The sequence below is a fragment of the Mesoplodon bidens genome (assembly GCF_964165515.1).
Source record: "Mesoplodon bidens genome assembly, chromosome: 1".
Classification (NCBI taxonomy): Eukaryota; Metazoa; Chordata; class Mammalia; order Artiodactyla; family Ziphiidae; genus Mesoplodon; species Mesoplodon bidens.
This window is the reverse complement of record NC_138176.1, coordinates 29,298,324-29,315,958: the sequence shown is the minus strand read 5'-3', so window position 1 is coordinate 29,315,958 and position 17,635 is coordinate 29,298,324. Positions and strand designations below refer to the sequence as shown.

Here is a 17,635-nt window from a genome sequence, read left to right as displayed (position 1 = left end):
AGCCAGGACTGGAATAGAGGTGGATGGTGATGGGTCAGGGAGCTGGCCTGACCCCAAGACCAGTGGCCCACTAGGGAGCTCCTTAGTCCTCCTCCCAGGCACCCAGGTGCCTCTCTTCCTGAGAAGCTAGTGGTTGGCACAAAACTCCTCACTTTCTCCTCTTCCCAGAGGAAGGATCCTGGGTTAGTATTTGGGGAGGCAGGGGTGTGGCAGAGGCTGGGAGAATGCACAGCCTGCCTGGTTCCCAGCTTACTCTCATGGTAAGGCTCCCACAGGCCCAGAAAAGACAGGGCCATGAGGGACAAATGAAGTCAGAACATCTCAGGGACCAAGGATTCTAAGCAGGGATTACGACCTTGGGCTCCATCATTACATTTCTGGGCTCAGCTCCTAGCTCCATCACTTACTAGCTGCTGTGACCATAGACAAGTTATTTAATCTCTCCATAGCTCAGTTTTCTCATCTTTAAAAGGGAATAAAGGACTACCCACCCCACAGGGTCACAAGTAAGGATTAAATGAAATGATTCTTGTGGATTGTCTTGCAGTAATAATTCACTACACGTTAGGTATTCTTGTTCCACTTACAAGTACTTTCTCTTGCTTCTGAGTGAAAGCACATATCTGGTGCTTCCTGCCTTTCCCCATGAAGGCAATTCCAAAACTACAACCCGACAATCTGAAGAATCTCCAAAACATCCCGCACACGTTCTGGAGGCGTGGGCACAGGGATGGGACAGCTCACTGGTGCCTGGCGGTGAACGTCCCCTGCTGGGCGTGCCCAGTGGCTGAACATCGTGCGCACGTGCAGGTTTACACATCAGTGCATCTATGCGTGCGCGAGGCTGGAGACCCGCGAGTTCAGCAGTCCGGGGTTAACGCCGCGCCGCTGGTAGGAGGGGCAGAGCCATTGTTCGCCGCGGACCGACCCCCCGCCCCCCACCCCCTGCGCGCTCGCCACGGAGAGAGGCGGGGCGTCGCTGGGCCCGCGGCCCGCGACCCCGGGCTTGAAAGCAAGTCTCCCCTCCTACGCGTCTCGGTGAGCGGGAAGGCGGGGGTGCAGTTGTGTGTAGTGGTCACCCGTGTGGCTTCCCCACTCCTCCCCGGGAAACTTCCCCAGTGCCCATCCATTCGCGAAGTGCCCGGGGCCAGTCCTGGGCTGGCACCCACCCCCCGTTCCCCAGTTCCCCGATCGGGTCCTCTCCCTCTTCCAGAGAGGACCCTTCCGAGCGCCTCCTAGGCGGCGGGGTGCCGGGCAGAGGCCCAGCGGCCGGTGGAAGAGAAGCCTAGAAGGAGAAAGGGAGGGGAGGGGGAGTGAGGAGCTCGCGGCAGAGGAAACAGCAGATTGCGCCGAGCCAATGGCAACGGCAGGACGAGGTGGCACCAAATTCCCTTCGGCCAATGACGCGCCAGAGTCTACAGAAGCCCATTAGAATTTCCCCAGGGGCAGGGCCAGAGGCAGGGGCTGCGGCGGCCAAGCCGCGGTGTGTCTGCAGCATCCAATTTTTGCGTCTCCTCCCCTCTCCCGCCCATGCGGATCTCCCACGGTGAGCCAACTCTGCTTACTTTGCCCCTTGTTGGCAACGAATAAAAGGGTCTGAGGAAATACGGGACCCGGTCACCCACTGCCAGCTTTAGCCTTTAAATCACCAGCCTGGGGAGATCCACGCACAGCAGGTCGGGTCCGGACACCGATCCAGCGCGCACAGTGCAGCAAAGGGTTCCGAGCGTAGCGCCGCGGATCGCCGCGCAAAAGCGGCCTCGGGAACTAATCTACCCTCAGTTCGGGCTGCCCCGAACTCCGCTCCGCAGTCTCAGCCCTGGGAAAGTGATCCCAGCGTCCGAGAGCCCAGATGCCGGCCCACTTGCTGCAGGAGGAGGTGAGCTTCCAAGTAATGGCCCCCAGACCGCGGGTTCGCCGGCGCTGGTCGGGCTTCTAAGTGACTCGGTGGGGGAAGAGAGTTGAGATCTCTGCACACAGCCATCTTTTGCGAGTTGCACTGCCTTCAGTTTGTTGGGAATGGGGATTGTAATTTGGGAACTTAGGTCCCTAACTTTTGTTTCTTAAGCTTTAAAGAAAAATCCGGTCGTGCCGGTACTCTTACGTATGTAGGCGTGCGGGCTTGCCTTTGTGTGTTCGTTGGGGTGCGAGTGTTTTACTCCTCTTTCCTATTTCCCTTTCACCTTGAGGTTTCACCACCCCCACACCCCCAATCTCTCTGCACCGTTCCTAGGAACTTCCCTCTCTTCCATCTGGGATAGACCTTGCCCTCAGGTAACGTGGGTATTGGGGCCAGGTCTGTGCCTATACCCCGCCCTTCTCCCAGCTTGATTAGCGAGTGAAGTGGCCCCTACTACGTCCACGTGTCCTCTCCTATCTCCTGACCCTCCACTTCCTCTCCCTTCCAGATCTCTAGCTCCTACACAACCACCACCACCATCACAGCGCCTCCCTCCAGGCTCCTGCAGAATGGAGGGGGCAAGCTGGAGAAGACTCCCCTATACTTGGAAGAAGACATCCGCCCTGAAATAAGAGATGACATCTATGACCCAAGCTACCAGGATAAGGAGGGCCCAAATCCCAAGCTTGAGTATGTTTGGAGAAACATCATCCTCATGTCTCTGCTACACTTGGGAGCCCTGTATGCGATCACATGGATCCCCACCTGCAAAATGTACACCTTGCTCTGGGGTAAGAGTTCCCCCTGTTCTCCTGACCCAGTACCCCAGGTTCTCTCCCCTCTTAATAAAGTAGAATCTTACATAGAGCAGAAACACCAGCCCTTCCAGGCCGAGGTTTTCCCAGCCATTTCTCTTTGGTGTCCTGAGAGGCTGGGTGGGCTGGGAACAGAGCCTAGGGGGTTTGGGATGCAGGAGTGTCAGTTCTGGGGGTCCTTTAATTTGGGTGTTGGGGAGGGACCCCTGAGACCATGGGCCGCAGGTTTTGTAGTAAGCAGAACTGTGCCAGAGAGTCAGCTTTCCCGGAAAGAGGTTTCCTGCTTCAAGTCGTTTGCTTGACTGCTTGTCCCAGCCCTGCCAGCCACGAAAGAATCAAGGTCCCTACCTGGGAGGCATGGGGACATGAGACTAGACGAGTGGCTTTAGAGGGTATATGCTGAGCACAGTCATGGGATAGCGAGAGAAGCTACTCAGGAAGAGTTAGTAGAAGAGGGAGGAACAGAGCGGTGGTCATCCACAAAATTATTTTGCCCTGACCCTTGGCCCTGTCAGGCTCCTTAGTCACATGGACAGGTGAAGAAGTCTCCTGCGTAACCCAAGTTACACAGATTTGCTGCTCTGTGACTCCATTAGGTCTCCAGGGGACTGCACGTGCCACTCAACAAAATGTTCTTAGAATGAGATAAGGTTAAAGAAGTGTTTCATGTCCCATTCCCCACTCATCCTGCTCCAGCCCCCTGAGCCTGGGCAGCCCTGGCCTTCAGGCTGCTGCAGTGAGGGAGACAGTCCCCAGTGCATCCCTGCCCTGCCCTTAGCTCAGCTCTTTCAGGAATCCATGGGCTTGGGCGGACAGCAGGGCCCTGCCCCCTGCACACACACATGCGCTCTGAGGGCAGTTCCACCTCTGCCACAGTAAGTCTGACTTCGGAAGGGGAGAGCAGGGAAGCCTAAAGACCCAGGGGACCCACATTGCCACTCCCTGAGGGGGGTGGACCAGAACTCCCTCTCCAGGAAGCAACTGTAGGATTTCCAGAGCAGTCCGGGGTGTGGGGCGCTTGCAGACAGCTGCACTCTTGGAGGGGAGTTATGTAGGGCCAGTGGGCAGGTCTCAGCCGAGTCCTCCAGGACCTCTTTAGTGTAAAGGTGCTTTTAGACTAACGAGGTCCACGGAGCTTTGTCTTGGGGACTCCTCTTGGTGCCACAGACAGAGAACTGCAACTGGGTAGATCCCCTCTCTCAATTTTTCCAGATACACACTGGGGACAACAGTACTTTTTTTGAGATTAGAAAGGTAGTGCTCCTTAAGTTACACGTGTGTCATTGCTGGGGCCGGCAACATGCAGATGAAATCTGTTCAACTGCAGACCAGGAAGGGCTCTTATATTTGGGAGGGGAGGGGGACATCTGTTCTCTAGCCCTTCTGAGAACCCAGCAGAACTTTAGTTCAGAGTGAGGAATCAAGAGCAGGGACAAGGATTCCCCAGGGAGACTGTGGACCCCTCTTTCTACCCCTTCTCCCCAATAGAGGAGTCTTCACCAGGTGTTTAGTCACCTGCAAGCCCCTTCCAGCCTCAGGTCTCCCTGTAAGCCTCTTGTAAAGTCCAGAGTTTGGCCAGACCGCTGCTGCTCACTCCTCTTCCTCGGTTGCTAGTGCAGGGGGCAGAATGCTGTCCCCAAACCAGGGCTGTGCCCGCTACATTTTTGGTGCCCTGCCCATGGGTGTGTGCTGTGCCTCTGGACAGAGAAATGTGTCACACGAAGACTGGATAAGTTGTGACTTTTTTACTCCTGTCCCTGGGCCCTGTGGTGGATGGCTTAGCTGACGGAATGACGGATTTGGTAGGGGGATATCAGAACTCCTAAGGAACAAAAGGGAGTTGGGGGGAGGGTCAGAGGGTCCTTCGGGGTTCAGGAGCTTGGCTTCACCTTTTCTTGTTTTATCCCTAAGGACAGTGTTAGATTAGCAGATGGTTGTGATTCCAGCATTTCTCATGACTGAGCAATTTTGAGCGTGTCTCAGAAGAGCCCTGAGGGAAGGGCTGAAGAGATATCTCTGGCTACACTGAGGGGCCATGGGGCAAAACTTCTCCAGTCTCTTTCTTAGCACTGAAGCTATGAGGTTTTGCTTAACCATCAATTTGGACTTTAATAGAGAATGAATTTCCAACTGACGCAAGGCCTTCTATTAGATAAGCCTTAGAGAAAAAGGCACCAGAGGGCTTGGGTGCTTTTCCCAATTCCTTTGTTCATGCAAGGATCTTATGTGCTTTCTGAGTCAACCTGCCAGGGTCTTCGGTGGCATGAAACAACCCCAGTAACTTCCTTGCTTCTGAGCTGAGTGCTTCTTTTGTGCCCAAAGACATTCTTCTTCACCCTTAGTGATCGGCGGGCTGTGGCTCAACTGTCATTTATCCAGGTGCAGGTGCAGGCAAGATACTGCATCTGGGAGGATATTACCACGTGGCCGGAGACCAGCAAATCATAGGGGGCCTTAATTCAGCCCAGAGGGACTGTGGGTAGAACTCTCACTGGGACAGACTCTAGCTCCATGGCTCTCCTCCCCGTCCTGTAGGAGGAATAGGATAGGGTAGAGGAAGATGGGTGGGGTGGGAGGACCTTGTTTAGGAAACTGGTATCTATGGCTGAAGAAGAACACAGGACAATTTGTTACAATGTGTGGTGTCTCCAACTGCAACTAAGTTCAGTGGCCACTGAGGATCCATTGTTTCTAGCTGCTTCCCTAGGAATGAAACATTGTCAACAGCCACTGCTCTACCAAGGCCTCAGCCCCTGCCTCCTAGAGTTACTGAACAGGGGAAGGTAGGTATGCCAAGCAACCCGCCTCCCAGTTAGAGACTCTGTCTGGCACCCCTGGAGCCTGCAGGCCTCCAGGAAGGTGAGGCAGGACAGCACTGGGGTGCTCCACCCACAGCTTTGAGTCCGTGCCGCTATTATCTAGAGTTAGCCTTGCCAGAGGGAGTGTGGGCTGGCAGAGGGACATGGCAAAGGCGAGACACAGGAACCTTGTGCCTGTCTTGGGGAGGTGGATGGTACACATCCTTGTGCCAGACTTCCGAACATAAACTGCTTATTGACAGAAAATCTAGTTTCAAATCTTGGCTCCATTTCTTACTTGCCATGTGACGATAGATAAACACTTAACTTCTCTGAGCTTCTATTTCTTCAACTGCAAAGTGAGGATATTAAACCCCATTCAGGGTATCCAGTGAATCGGAGAATATAAAATCCTTGGCGAAGCTTAAGACGCTGTGCAGCTATGACTTACATGCAGGGTGAATTTTCCCCTCCTATGGCCACACCACCTGCAAAAAGATTGAAATGCTTTTGTACCAGCTGGTAAATAGCCCTAGTTCTGAGCCCCCTTAATGTCCCCTAGAACCCAGGGACCCTTGAAGTGGTCAGTGCCCAGACCATACTGTCTGTTAAATATTTTAATACCATCCTTGCTTATGTGTCTTAAGCGCTGCAGGAGTAGTCTGCGGCCCTTCAAGCCTTGGAGAAGGTTAGCAGAAGGTCAGAGGAGATGCGATCTGGGAGAGTGTCCCTCATGAATGAGAATGCCAAGTGGCTGGGGGGTGAGAGCCCTCTTCTCTGTCCTGCCTTTCTGAAGTTCCCGGGACTCCTAAGCTTATTCCAGCTCCTAGGTTGAGAGGATGAGAGGTGATGGTATTTTTCAAGTGATAAAATCAAAGGAGCCTAAGAGATCAAGGTATCCCTGGAGTTCAGGAAAAAGCAGAACCTCACTGGGAGGCTGAAGAACACACAGACTCTGACCTGAGGAGAACATCATGTGAATGCTTTCCCAGATTAATGACTCCCTGCCCTGTCTTCTCCTGGCAGCGTTTTTCTACTATCTGATTAGTGCCCTGGGCGTCACAGCCGGAGCCCATCGCCTGTGGAGTCACCGAAGTTACAAAGCTCGGCTGCCCCTACGCCTCTTCCTGATCATTGCCAACACGATGGCATTCCAGGTGAGAAGCCAACTGTGCTCAGCTCTTTTTTCCTCACTCTTTCTTGACGATCTGGGGGCAGAATGGAGGCGATCAGTGCCTGGAGAGGAGCAGCACCTGGACAGCCACTTCACTTTCTCTTTATAGTCAAGTTCAAGTTCAGTCCTGAAGTCCATAAAACATAAGTTTACTTCTGAGTGACTGGAAAAGGGAAGTAGGAGATAAAGAGGAAATATTCTCAGTGTATAGGGTCATTTTTGATCCTCTGCTATCACAAAGTCTGGCCATTGTGGTCCTTCATCAGTGCATAAGGCAGGAACTGACCCTGGTTTCCCTGGCAGACATTGAACAAGACATTCACTACTTTAATGTCTTAGGATTCCACCACAATGGGGCTGAAGTTAATGTTTCACAGATTCATGAACTCTGTTGTTTTCAGGTATGAAGATCATACACTTTTATAGTGCTAATGATATGCCTGGCACTATTCTAAGCACTTGTCATAGATTACCTCATTAAACCCTCACAACGATCTTAGGAGGTAGCTGCTATTGTTATCCCCATTTCACAGATGGGGAAATTGTGTCACTGAGGGTTTAGGTAGACCAACGCTATGGTCCTATGTTGGGCTACCAGGCTGCCTAAGTCAAGTGTTGAGGTTTGTTGAAGCAGGAAGTTTATAGCAGAGATAGAATGAAGGGAATTGGAGAACGGGAACTCATAGTTATTAAGCAGTAGCAGTGGGTAAAGGATAGCATGTAGTGCAAGGCTTAGCTTGGAGTAAGAGGAAAAAACAAGGAAACCAAATTAATCCCCTTCTCCATGGCAATATCCCACGGTTACATAATCATCTCTGCCATAGCACTTAATGCCTTGAAGGCTCCCCACGTTGTCCCTGTGGGGCAAGAGAAGGAAGAGATTGTGCAGACTCCCCAGCCATTGGAACTCCCCTGAGAGGGTGTCTCTCCTCAGGCCTTCATTCCTCTTCTCTGTTCCTCCAGAATGACGTTTACGAATGGGCCCGAGATCACCGTGCCCACCACAAGTTTTCGGAAACACATGCTGATCCCCACAATTCCCGACGTGGCTTTTTCTTCTCTCACGTGGGTTGGCTGCTTGTGCGCAAACACCCAGAAGTCAAAGAGAAGGGTGGTTTGCTAAACTTATCTGACTTAAAAGCTGAGAAGCTGTTGGTGTACCAGAGGAGGTGAGTGACATGATGATGGAGCTGGGGACCTGGCATTTGGTGACCCACATTTTTCCTCCTAGGACTTGTCAACATGAGCTGAGAAATTTACTGGGTTTCCATATCCCAAATTATAATTTAAAACCCTAATTTTTAATAGCCCACAGGCCCATAGCCATAGACTGTTGTTGTTTCTTTCTCTCTGAGCTACCCAAACCAATTAAATTCAACAAATGTTTGTTGACCTAGGATGGTCATGGATACAAAGCTGAATGTGTCATGGTCCTTACCTTCAAGGAGTTCATAGCTTTTTGGGGAGTGGAGGGATAAGCCAAGTGTCCAAATACCTATGATACGTGGCAAAATATTTTCCATACCCAGGAGAGGCACAAAGGGGAGGGAGGTTGCAGAGTGGGGAACATCAGGGAAGGGCTTATGAAGAAAGTAGCTTTGGAATCCACTGATGGATAGAGATTTCCACAGGTGGGGAGGGGGGGACAGTGCAAACAGAAAGAATGAGCTGAAGTTTGTTCCAGCAACAGAGTCCTTTGAAGTACAGGGTGTGGTAGGAAATAAGGCTAGAAAGGGAAACCGATGCCATTCTTGTGGAGTATTAAAAGCAGATGAGGTTTACTTTAACCCAGGCAATAGGAAACCACGAAAAGGCTTTTGAGCCAGAATGTGGCATGGTTGGAGGTGTGCTTTAGAAAGGTCACTCTGGGGATAGGTGAAAGAAGGCCTTGAGCTAAAGAGGTGGGAATCAGGGCCACAGGTGGGGAGGTAGTGGGGATCCGTGCAGGGAAGTGGTGGTAGGAGTGGAGAGGAGTTGGAAGCAGGGGTTATTAATGATACAAGAGGATCAGACTTGACTGCTGGAGGGGTGTAGGAAATCAGCTCCCTTGGGATGTCAATGGCCTGCTGTACATTTGGGAGAATGAAGAATGGGACAGGACCTCCAGAGGGACAGACCTGCAGGCATCTAGGACATTCGGAGTGCCTCTCTGAGGGAAAAGAAGAGGAAGGATGAGAAGGATTCCTGGCTAGCAGGAGATGGAGGCAAGATACTAAACATAGATTCTGCCAAGAGCACTGATAAAGAGAAAGGAAGCCCAAAGGCAGAATGGAAAAACCCGGGAAGGAGAACTCAGTCTGTAATTTGGACCCCACCTGTTTTACCAAAGTGGTATTATGCTGTAGCAAGAGAGCAATGGATTTAGAGTCAGGAGACAAAGCATTCCAATCTTTGCTCCACCTGGTTCCTGGTGGTGTGACCCTAGAAAAGTCATTTAACCCCTCATTACTTCATCTAAGAAGTATGATAATAACACTACATTCTCAGAAGATTTCCCACCCCACTCCCTCTTGCTCTGTTTCCTGCCACACTGTGCTCACAATGTAGAAAGAAAGAGACAGCCCAACCGTGTGAGAATAGAAAATCAGGTAGGTCTCAGAGTCCTCTCTCCACTGACCGGGCATGTGATCTCTCAATGTAGGTACTACAAACCCGCTGTCCTGGTGATGTGCTTCATCCTGCCCACACTCGTGCCCTGGTACTGCTGGGGTGAAACTTTTCCACACAGCCTGTTAGTCGCCACCTTCCTGCGTTATGCCGTTGTGCTCAATGCCACCTGGCTGGTGAACAGTGCTGCCCACCTGTACGGATATCGCCCTTATGACAAGACCATTAACCCCCGAGAGAATCTCCTGGTTTCACTGGGAGCTGTAGGTAAGTCACATCTAGTGGTCTGCAGCTTAGGGTATTAGGCTAGGAGCCAGAAAAACCAGATTCACCTGTTTTATGACCCCTCTCTGTCTTTACACTATAAAACTAAGGGGCAATGTTAAATATCCTTGAGAATTAAGCAGCAAGTCCTATGTAAAGAGAACAGGGTGAGGGACTTTCCTGGTGGCGCGGTGGTTAAGAACCCGCCTGCCAATGCAGAGGACACGGGTTAGAGCCCTGGTCTGGGAAGATCCCACATGCCACGGAGCAACTAAGCCCCTGCGCCACAACTACTGAGCCCGCGCACCTAGAGGCCATTCTCCGCAACAAGAGAAGCCACTGCAATGAGAAGCCTGTGCACTGCAACAAAGAGTAGCCCCCACTCGCTGCAACTAGAGAAAGCCTGCACACAGCAACGAAGACCCAATGCAGCCAAAACTAAATAAATAAATGAGAAAAGGGTGAAAAATAACAATGCCTTTGATTCCAGGTTCCAGCACGATCCCCAAATGCTATGTATGATGATCCCCTTTGGGGATCATCTCTGATCTGGGTGGCTGGTAAGCCTAGTGTTTTATATTTAGATGTGCTATACAACATGTAGAACAAATAGTTGTCATTTAATTCAATAAGCTTCTCTTTTGTCACCTTGCTATTTTCAGAGAGGCCGTACCTGAAGTGTATTTCATGCCTTATTGCTTGGTGATGCCAGTATGAAGGACATCAAAGCAACTGTTGGTGGCCCTTTATCACCACCTACCATTCTCATCTCTTGTCCTTTATTTTTCTCTCTTTTGCTCCTCTTCTGCGCTGGGAGCACTCCCTCCCCTCAACGTGGCTTAGGGAACTCCCAGTAAAGCAGTTAGTTTGATCACAAGTATCTGCTCACTGATCTAATGCTGACTATTCAAGAATTAATTTATACCATTCCAGTTCCAATAGCCAGAGTCTAAGACAACAGGGTTCTACAATCTGTCTCCATTTTTTTTTTTTTTTTTTTTTTTTTTTGTCCATCACTCTTTTCAACTAAATATAGACCTTGACTAAGGCCTGGAATTAGATTTCCTTAAGCAGACCCCATGGCCTCTTGCACACCGGTCATCAGTGCTGTTGGTCATTCAGCATCTCAAGGCAGCCTCCCTGCTCCACACATTTACCTACACCACGGCCTAGCCTTCGCTTTGTTCTCTTTAAAACCTTCCTTTATATTCTCAACCCTGACCATCTTTTTTACTATCTGCACTAAAGACATTTTTTCATCTCTTTTTAACTTTCATGCACCTTCCCCCTTCTTTCAGACACCTTGTACTCTTGTCCATGTTCTTACTCTGAACCATGTTTGAAATCAATCAGACAGGCTATTTTCATAGAAAATTAATGAACGTTATGGAAGTTTCTGGAATGAGATCGGTCCTGTCCTGCAAACAGATCTGTCTTCCCCACCCCCAGCCTCTTTATGACCACCCATTCAAAGTGGCTGCCAGTAGCTTACTTTGTCTCTGTTATCATTCCTCCATACCTGCTCTCCCCGCTTATCACCTCACCCTTTGTTCTCCAGTAGCCTGCTGCCCTGCCGTTCTAATCTTTTTCTTCTTGAATTACCTCCCCCGCAGTCACATGCTCATCTTCTCTCTGCTAAAGCTGGCCTCACCCCTTGAGCCTCTCTTGGGCTGTATCTTGCTGCCCCAGTTGCAAAGTCTCGTCCTTCTTTCTCCCACTGACCTTTCTCCTCTTTTTTCCTCCCTTGGCAACTGTGCGTGTGTCTGATTCAGGTTAAATCTGATAAGTGTGGGCCTGGCTAGTGCTTATACAGAGCCTAGCTGCAAAGTCGCTTATGGAAATTAGTAATCCTCCATCAGTACCTTTAGCCTTGGGGCCTTCCTACCCTCCTACTCACTTCACACTGGATAAACTGATGATCCGCACTGTGGATAGTCAGAGAAAGGATGTACCTTGAGATGATGCCCTGGATGGTGTCTTTCCCATCATAGGACTTCCTTCCTTTTTGGTTACTAATGCCATTCTTACTCTAGGGGCTCTTTCATCTTCAAAGGGCTCAGCACACTATTTTACTAGCTAATTTTTTTTTTTTTCTTTTTTTTGGCTGTGTTGGGTCTTCGTCGCTGCACGCGGGCTTTCTCTAGTTGCAGTGAGCGGGGACTACACTTCGTTGCGGTGCGCGGGCTTCTCATTGTGGTGGCTTCTCTTGTTGCAGAGGAGCGTGGGCTCTAGGCGCCTGGGCTTCAGTAATTGTGGCTCGCGGGCTTCAGTAGTTGCAGCACACGGGCTTCAGTAGCTGTGGCACGTGGGCTTCAGTGGTTGTGGCTCAGGGGCTCTAGAGCGCAGGCTCAGTAGTTGTGGCACACGGGCTTAGTTGCTCCGTGGCATGTGGGATCTTCCCGGACCAGGGCTCGAACCCATGTTCCCTGCATTGGCAGGCGGATTCTTAACCACTGCGCCACCAGGGAAGTCCCTATTAGCTCTTCTTTACCTAGCTTTACCCCAGCCTCATAAGGGTCGGTATTGTTATTGTTGAATGGAGTTCAGAAAGAAGATCCTGCCGCGGATTAGAGAACTCTCTGTCCGTGGAGTTTCCACAGCTTGATGCATTACAGAAATTATCCTGAATCCAGAATCTCTTAGATTTTCCTCTATCCAGCAAAGTGAACTGCTCATCTCAGAATCTTAGAGGGACTACCTAAGCCTTTTGATTCTTATTCCCTCAGAGAGCTTCTGTTTTATCAGCTTCACCCCCCACACCAGGGTCAAAGCTCAAAGAATTAGAAGCCAGAGCAGTCTACTCTGAACCAGTGGAGGCTGAGGAACTTGGCCCCATGGGCTGGGCCTTCTTTCTTCTGACTTGACTGTTGCTGCCCAATTCTGTTGGTACCTTCCACCCTTGGAGAGAGTACCCATGCAGTGGGGAAAGGTGTACTCCTTTGCTCACCTTTGTAAGAAACACAGCAAAGGTTCTTCATTCTGGACTCTCTCCTCTCCCCACCCTAACACATGCACATACACACAGAGTCTTTAGGGTCTCATACCAATATTTAGTGAAGCTCTGGAATTTTCCAGTCTAAAATCCACTCCCAGTGATAGAAGTTTCTCTCAAATCATCTTATCCTCTCAGAAACTTCCCGTCCTCCTCCCACAAAGGCTCCCAGAGAGCCATGGTGACCTGGGTCTCCCCAGTCATTTCTTTTTTTTTTTTTTTTTTTTTTTTAAAGGTTGATGGCATTGCCCCATTGTCTTTTTATTTATTTATTTATTTATTTATGGCTGTGTTGGCTCTTCGTTTCTGTGCGAGGGCTTTCTCTAGTTGTGGCAAGTGGGGGCCACTCCTCACCGCGGTGCGCGGGCCTCTCACTATCGCGGCCTCTCTTGTTGCAGAGCACAGGCTCCAGACGCGCAGGCTTAGTAATTGTGGCTCACGGGGCTAGTTGCTCCGCGGCATGTGGGATCTTCCCAGACCAGGGCTCGAACCCGTGTCCCCTGCATTGGCAGGCAGATTCTCAACCACTGCGCCACCAGGGAAGCCCTCCCCAGTCATTTCTTAAGATGCCTCTGAGGGAATCTGTTTGGTTCAGAGTTTAAAAGACTGGATTCATCCATGCATTCATTCAACAGCAGCAGGTTTCTACTATGTTTGAGGTACTCCGCTAGGTAACCAGAGTGCCAAGATCAAGAAGCCGGCAATCCAGTGTAGCTCCGTAACTCTTCTCTGCTTTGTTCCAGGTGAGGGCTTCCACAACTACCACCACTCCTTTCCCTATGACTACTCTGCCAGTGAATACCGCTGGCACATCAACTTTACCACATTCTTCATCGATTGCATGGCTGCCATCGGTCTGGCTTATGACCGAAAGAAAGTATCCAAGGCTGCCGTCTTGGCCAGGATTAAAAGAACTGGAGATGAAAGCTACAAGAGTGGCTGAATTTGGGGTCCCTCGGTTTCCTTTTCCAAAAGCCAGCTGGGCAGAGGTTTAATGTTCTGTTTATTAACTACTGAATAATGCTACCAGGATGCTAAAGATGATGACGTTAACCCACTCCAGTACAGTATTCTTTTAAATTTTCTTTTAAAATTGAAAGCCAACAACTCTGCCTTTATGATGCTAAGCTCACGTTCTTATTTCTTTTCTTTTCTTCTTTCTCTTCTAGTCCCATTATCCTCCCCTTTGCTTTGTTCCTATCACCTTCCTTTCTCTTCCCCCTCAATGCCCCCCAGGCAAGCAGCTGGTCAGTCATTGGTGGGTTTCCAGCTTCCAAAGCCTAGACAACCTTTCTAGAGTCCAAAACTAGTGGTCTTTGCCCCAGATAACCCTTTCCTTGAGCTGTCCTGAGCTTTAAGGTGGGTGGCTCAAGCTAGAGATATGACAAAATCTTCTGGGAAGGCCCCCAGTTAGCTTCAGCTTAGGCTTTTGCTATATGAAATGGAAAAATAACTTTATTGGCACAAAGCTTTGAAAGCAGGTAAATTCTCAGGGGAGAGAGTTAGCATGCATGATATGATTGATAAATAAGGATGAGTTGAAGTGGGAAACAAGGCAGGAAGCTCCTGCTGTGATCGGACACCCAGCTGCCTGCCCACCACCCAGCATGCTTCCTTTCTCTCCTGACTCTGACTGGGGAATGGCCGTGGAGCTTGGCAATGCTAGAACTCAAAAGCAAATCTCAATGTCCCAATATACTTTAGGCTGAGGATAAAGAAGAAGCATTTAGTTTATGGTAAAAGTGCTCTCTGCTGGGGAAGGATTTTTTTTCTTTCTTTCATAACAGGAAGATTTCTTATTCCAGATAACAAGAAATCTTGAGGGTTGGTTGTTTCCAGAATTGGTGATTCCAGCAGCTCATGGAATCGTCAAAATTCTTTCATCTTTCTGCTTTGCCATCTTTGGTATATTGATCAGCTCCCCTCATAGAAATAAGGTGGCTTCAGCATTTTGAGACATCCAAAAAAGATGTGTTGGTGGTACAGTGGTGAGCATAGCTGCCTCCCAAAAAAGAAAGGATTTTCGGAGGTGGAGTTGGGTCAAACATAGAGCTATATGTCCATGGGTACTTTGCTTGGAATATTAAAATAATCCTTTTAGAGTATTTCCCTCCGAAGGAGAGTGGGGCTTGAAGAAGAGGAAGAATTAGGCAGGTTGTCTCCTTTCCTCTCGCTGCTGGACAGGAGATGGAGAGGCTGAGGGGCAGGGTCTGTAGGCAGTTCCTAAGAGGGAACATTACAAAAGAAGGGCTCTGAGAACACACTGCTGGGGGATTTGGAAGGTTACTGAGTAAGTTATTGGGTGTCCTAATATGGAAGCTGGTTATACAAACAAGTTACATGTTGGGTTCATTTCATTAATTTCGATTTCTCCTCGGACTGAGAAAGAACTAGAAGGCTTCTCCCCACAGTGTTGAACCCTTTCACTCTTCCTTCTCTGTTAACTTCTAGTCTAAAGTATAGGACTGCCTGGGGGGTGGGGTAGGAATCTCTTAACTACCCTAACTATGGATTCCTGGCTCCTCCCTGTCTGTCCATTTTCTCCTGCCAGTTCTATCTCCTCCCCAGTGTTTTCTTCTTTCTCTGGATAGGCAAGCCTCCTTCGTGTGTATTCAGAGGCAGTGATGGCTACTGTGGTCCAGGCAGCTCCCTCTCCTACAGACAGTATGCTCAAGGTAGCTGAACCTCTGTTTCTCTTTATAAAGTTGAGCGAGCTGCCACTTTCACTTGGCCTCCAGAGTCTCCACCTACACCCTTGTGCTTCCCCACCACACTGATGACTCAAGACAAGGCTAGCAAACCCTGCTGGAGACATCCTGGGCACAGGCATTCTCCCGCATGAGGCATAGCCAAGCCAAATGCTCATGTTGTGCCAGTGAGCCAGCCATGGAGCAAAAGAGGGTTTGTTTTTAGTCTCCAGTGTCTGGTCAGAACCAGAGAGGATGCTGGATGCCTCCTGCTTACTCAGTAAGCCTGCCCAGCCTGAGTCAGTGCTCCCAGCTGACAGTGCAAGGCTTGCAGAAGTAGGAGGAGCCAAGTCTTCACTGGGAAGCACAAGAAGCAAAGGCAAGTTCCAAAGTGCCTCACTCCAAAGGAGGCCCCGGCCCCTGGAGCCAGGGTATACAGCAAAGCTTTGGCTGAGACTTGGGATGTGAGATGCCATGAACTTTGTTGAACAGCGTCTCTGTTCAGCAAACTAACCAGCATTCCCCACAACACAGCCTAGGGCAGACAATAGTATAGAGGAGTTCTGAAGAAACATCGGTGTCTGAGAACCTTGGGCCACTCCTGTCCCTGTAACCTCAGTCGTCAATGCAGAAGCCTGGCTTTACTCTATTAAGATTGGAAATGTACAGTACCAAATGCTCTGTCCACTGTTGAGCCCCAAGGATGGAAGGGAGGAGAGCATTTCTTTCTGTATTAATTGAATAGATGGAGGCCACAGGGGTTGGGCTGGACTAAAGGCATCCTTGTCTTTTGAGCTGTTCCTCTCAGTAGAAAAAAATCGAATGGAAGATCACTGTAGTTTAGATCCACTGACCCAAGTACCTACCCCTTGGAAATGCCTGTGGGGTAGTTTTAATTCCACAGGTCAACAGAGGCCTGCTTTACACCTGATGATCAAAACCAACTTTTATCTTTCTATTCTAATTGTGTTCGATGGATCTGATCTATACCATGACCCTACACAAGGCTGGATGGGGTCCAGTTTCTAACAGTCCTTGCTTTGTGGGCGTGCTGACAACTTATCTGGGTGCCTTACATCTTTTTTAATCAGTGTTGCATCTGAGCCTGCTCCGCTTCCTCCCTGCTCCCTCTGTGGAGTTCTTTTGCACCTGAGAGCCTGCAGAAGTGGCTAGTAGAAAAGGGGGCCTGGCTGGAGAATTATCAGTATAGCTGTTTGCAGGATTCCCTTCTGGGCTTTGTTTTGGAAACTTTCCTTAGGGCTGTTTTTATTAATTGCCCACATATGATGGCGGGTGGAAGGAATTTGAATGTATTTGACTTATAATTTTTTTTTAATATTAAAAGATGGTTGTAGCATTTAAAATGGAAACTTTTTCTCCTAGTTAGCTAGTATCCTGAGTGTATTCTCTGTAAGTGTAGCTCAAATGGGTCAGCGTGAAAAGTTAAAGAAAGCACGATGTCAAGGTTACACGGGTGGTTAAGGCCAGGGCCTCTCCTACCACTGTGCCACGGACTTGCTGTGTGACCCTGGGCAAGTCATTTAACTATAATGTGCCTCGGTTTTCCTTCTGTTAAAATGAGATAATAATACTGACCTACCTCAAAGGGCAGTTTTGAGGCGTGACTAATGCTTTTTATAAAGCATTTTGGGATCCTTCAGCAGAGGAATTCTCTTAAGTCCTGAGTATTTTTATAGTAGCAGTATCCACCGTGAACTGTGTCCACCATGAACCACGTGTCCTGGATGCTATCATGGATCTATATGGTTCTCTCTGAGAGATTGAATAAACCCATTAGATAAGTGGTGGATAACTAGCCAGACAAAAATCTGAGAATGCATAAACACATTGCCATGGAAACATACACAGGATACCTTTTCCTTGATTGGGTGGGATTTTTCCCTTTTTATGTGGGATAGTAGTTATTTGTGACCTAAGAATAATTTTGGAATAATTTCTATTAATATCAACTCTGAAGCTAGTTGTACTGATCTGAGATTGTGTTTGTTCCTAATAAAAGTGAAGTGAATCTGACTGCCCTGTGTTTGAGAGGTTTTTTTGGCTGTGATTCAGTCTCTTGGGACTTATTCACCACCTTATTTATGTCCTGTTCCTACATCTTTAAGAGTAAAAAAGAAGTACAAGAAGCCACAATGGTTGACTCATACCCCAGTAACCCGCCCTGCTCTCCTGCCCTTCCTAGGGGTAACTTTAGGTTAAACTCAGCCTTGGCAACAGGAAGCCAGTAGTCTGCTGCCATTAGATCAAACACATTAACACCAGCTGGCACTTTGGGCCTGGGGAAATGTCAGGACTCCTGCGTGTCCCATGGTCACATGGACCCAAAACAGAGATACTAAGAGAGGAAGGGAGCAGCAGGAGACACTCTGGAAAGCAG

At 49.2% G+C, this 17,635-nt stretch overlaps 1 protein-coding gene across 1 annotated transcript; it reads left to right on the top strand.

Moving 5' to 3' along the window:
• Positions 1–894: 894 nt before the first annotated feature.
• SCD (stearoyl-CoA desaturase) lies at positions 895–17,271 on the top strand. The gene is made up of 6 exons (XM_081228758.1): positions 895–1,879; positions 2,409–2,691; positions 6,540–6,670; positions 7,651–7,856; positions 9,329–9,561; positions 13,294–17,271. The coding sequence occupies exons 1-6, from the start codon at positions 1,853–1,855 to the stop codon at positions 13,491–13,493; spliced, it is 1,080 nt and encodes a 359-aa protein (XP_081084884.1). The 5' UTR covers positions 895–1,852; the 3' UTR covers positions 13,494–17,271.
• Positions 17,272–17,635: the final 364 nt, after the last annotated feature.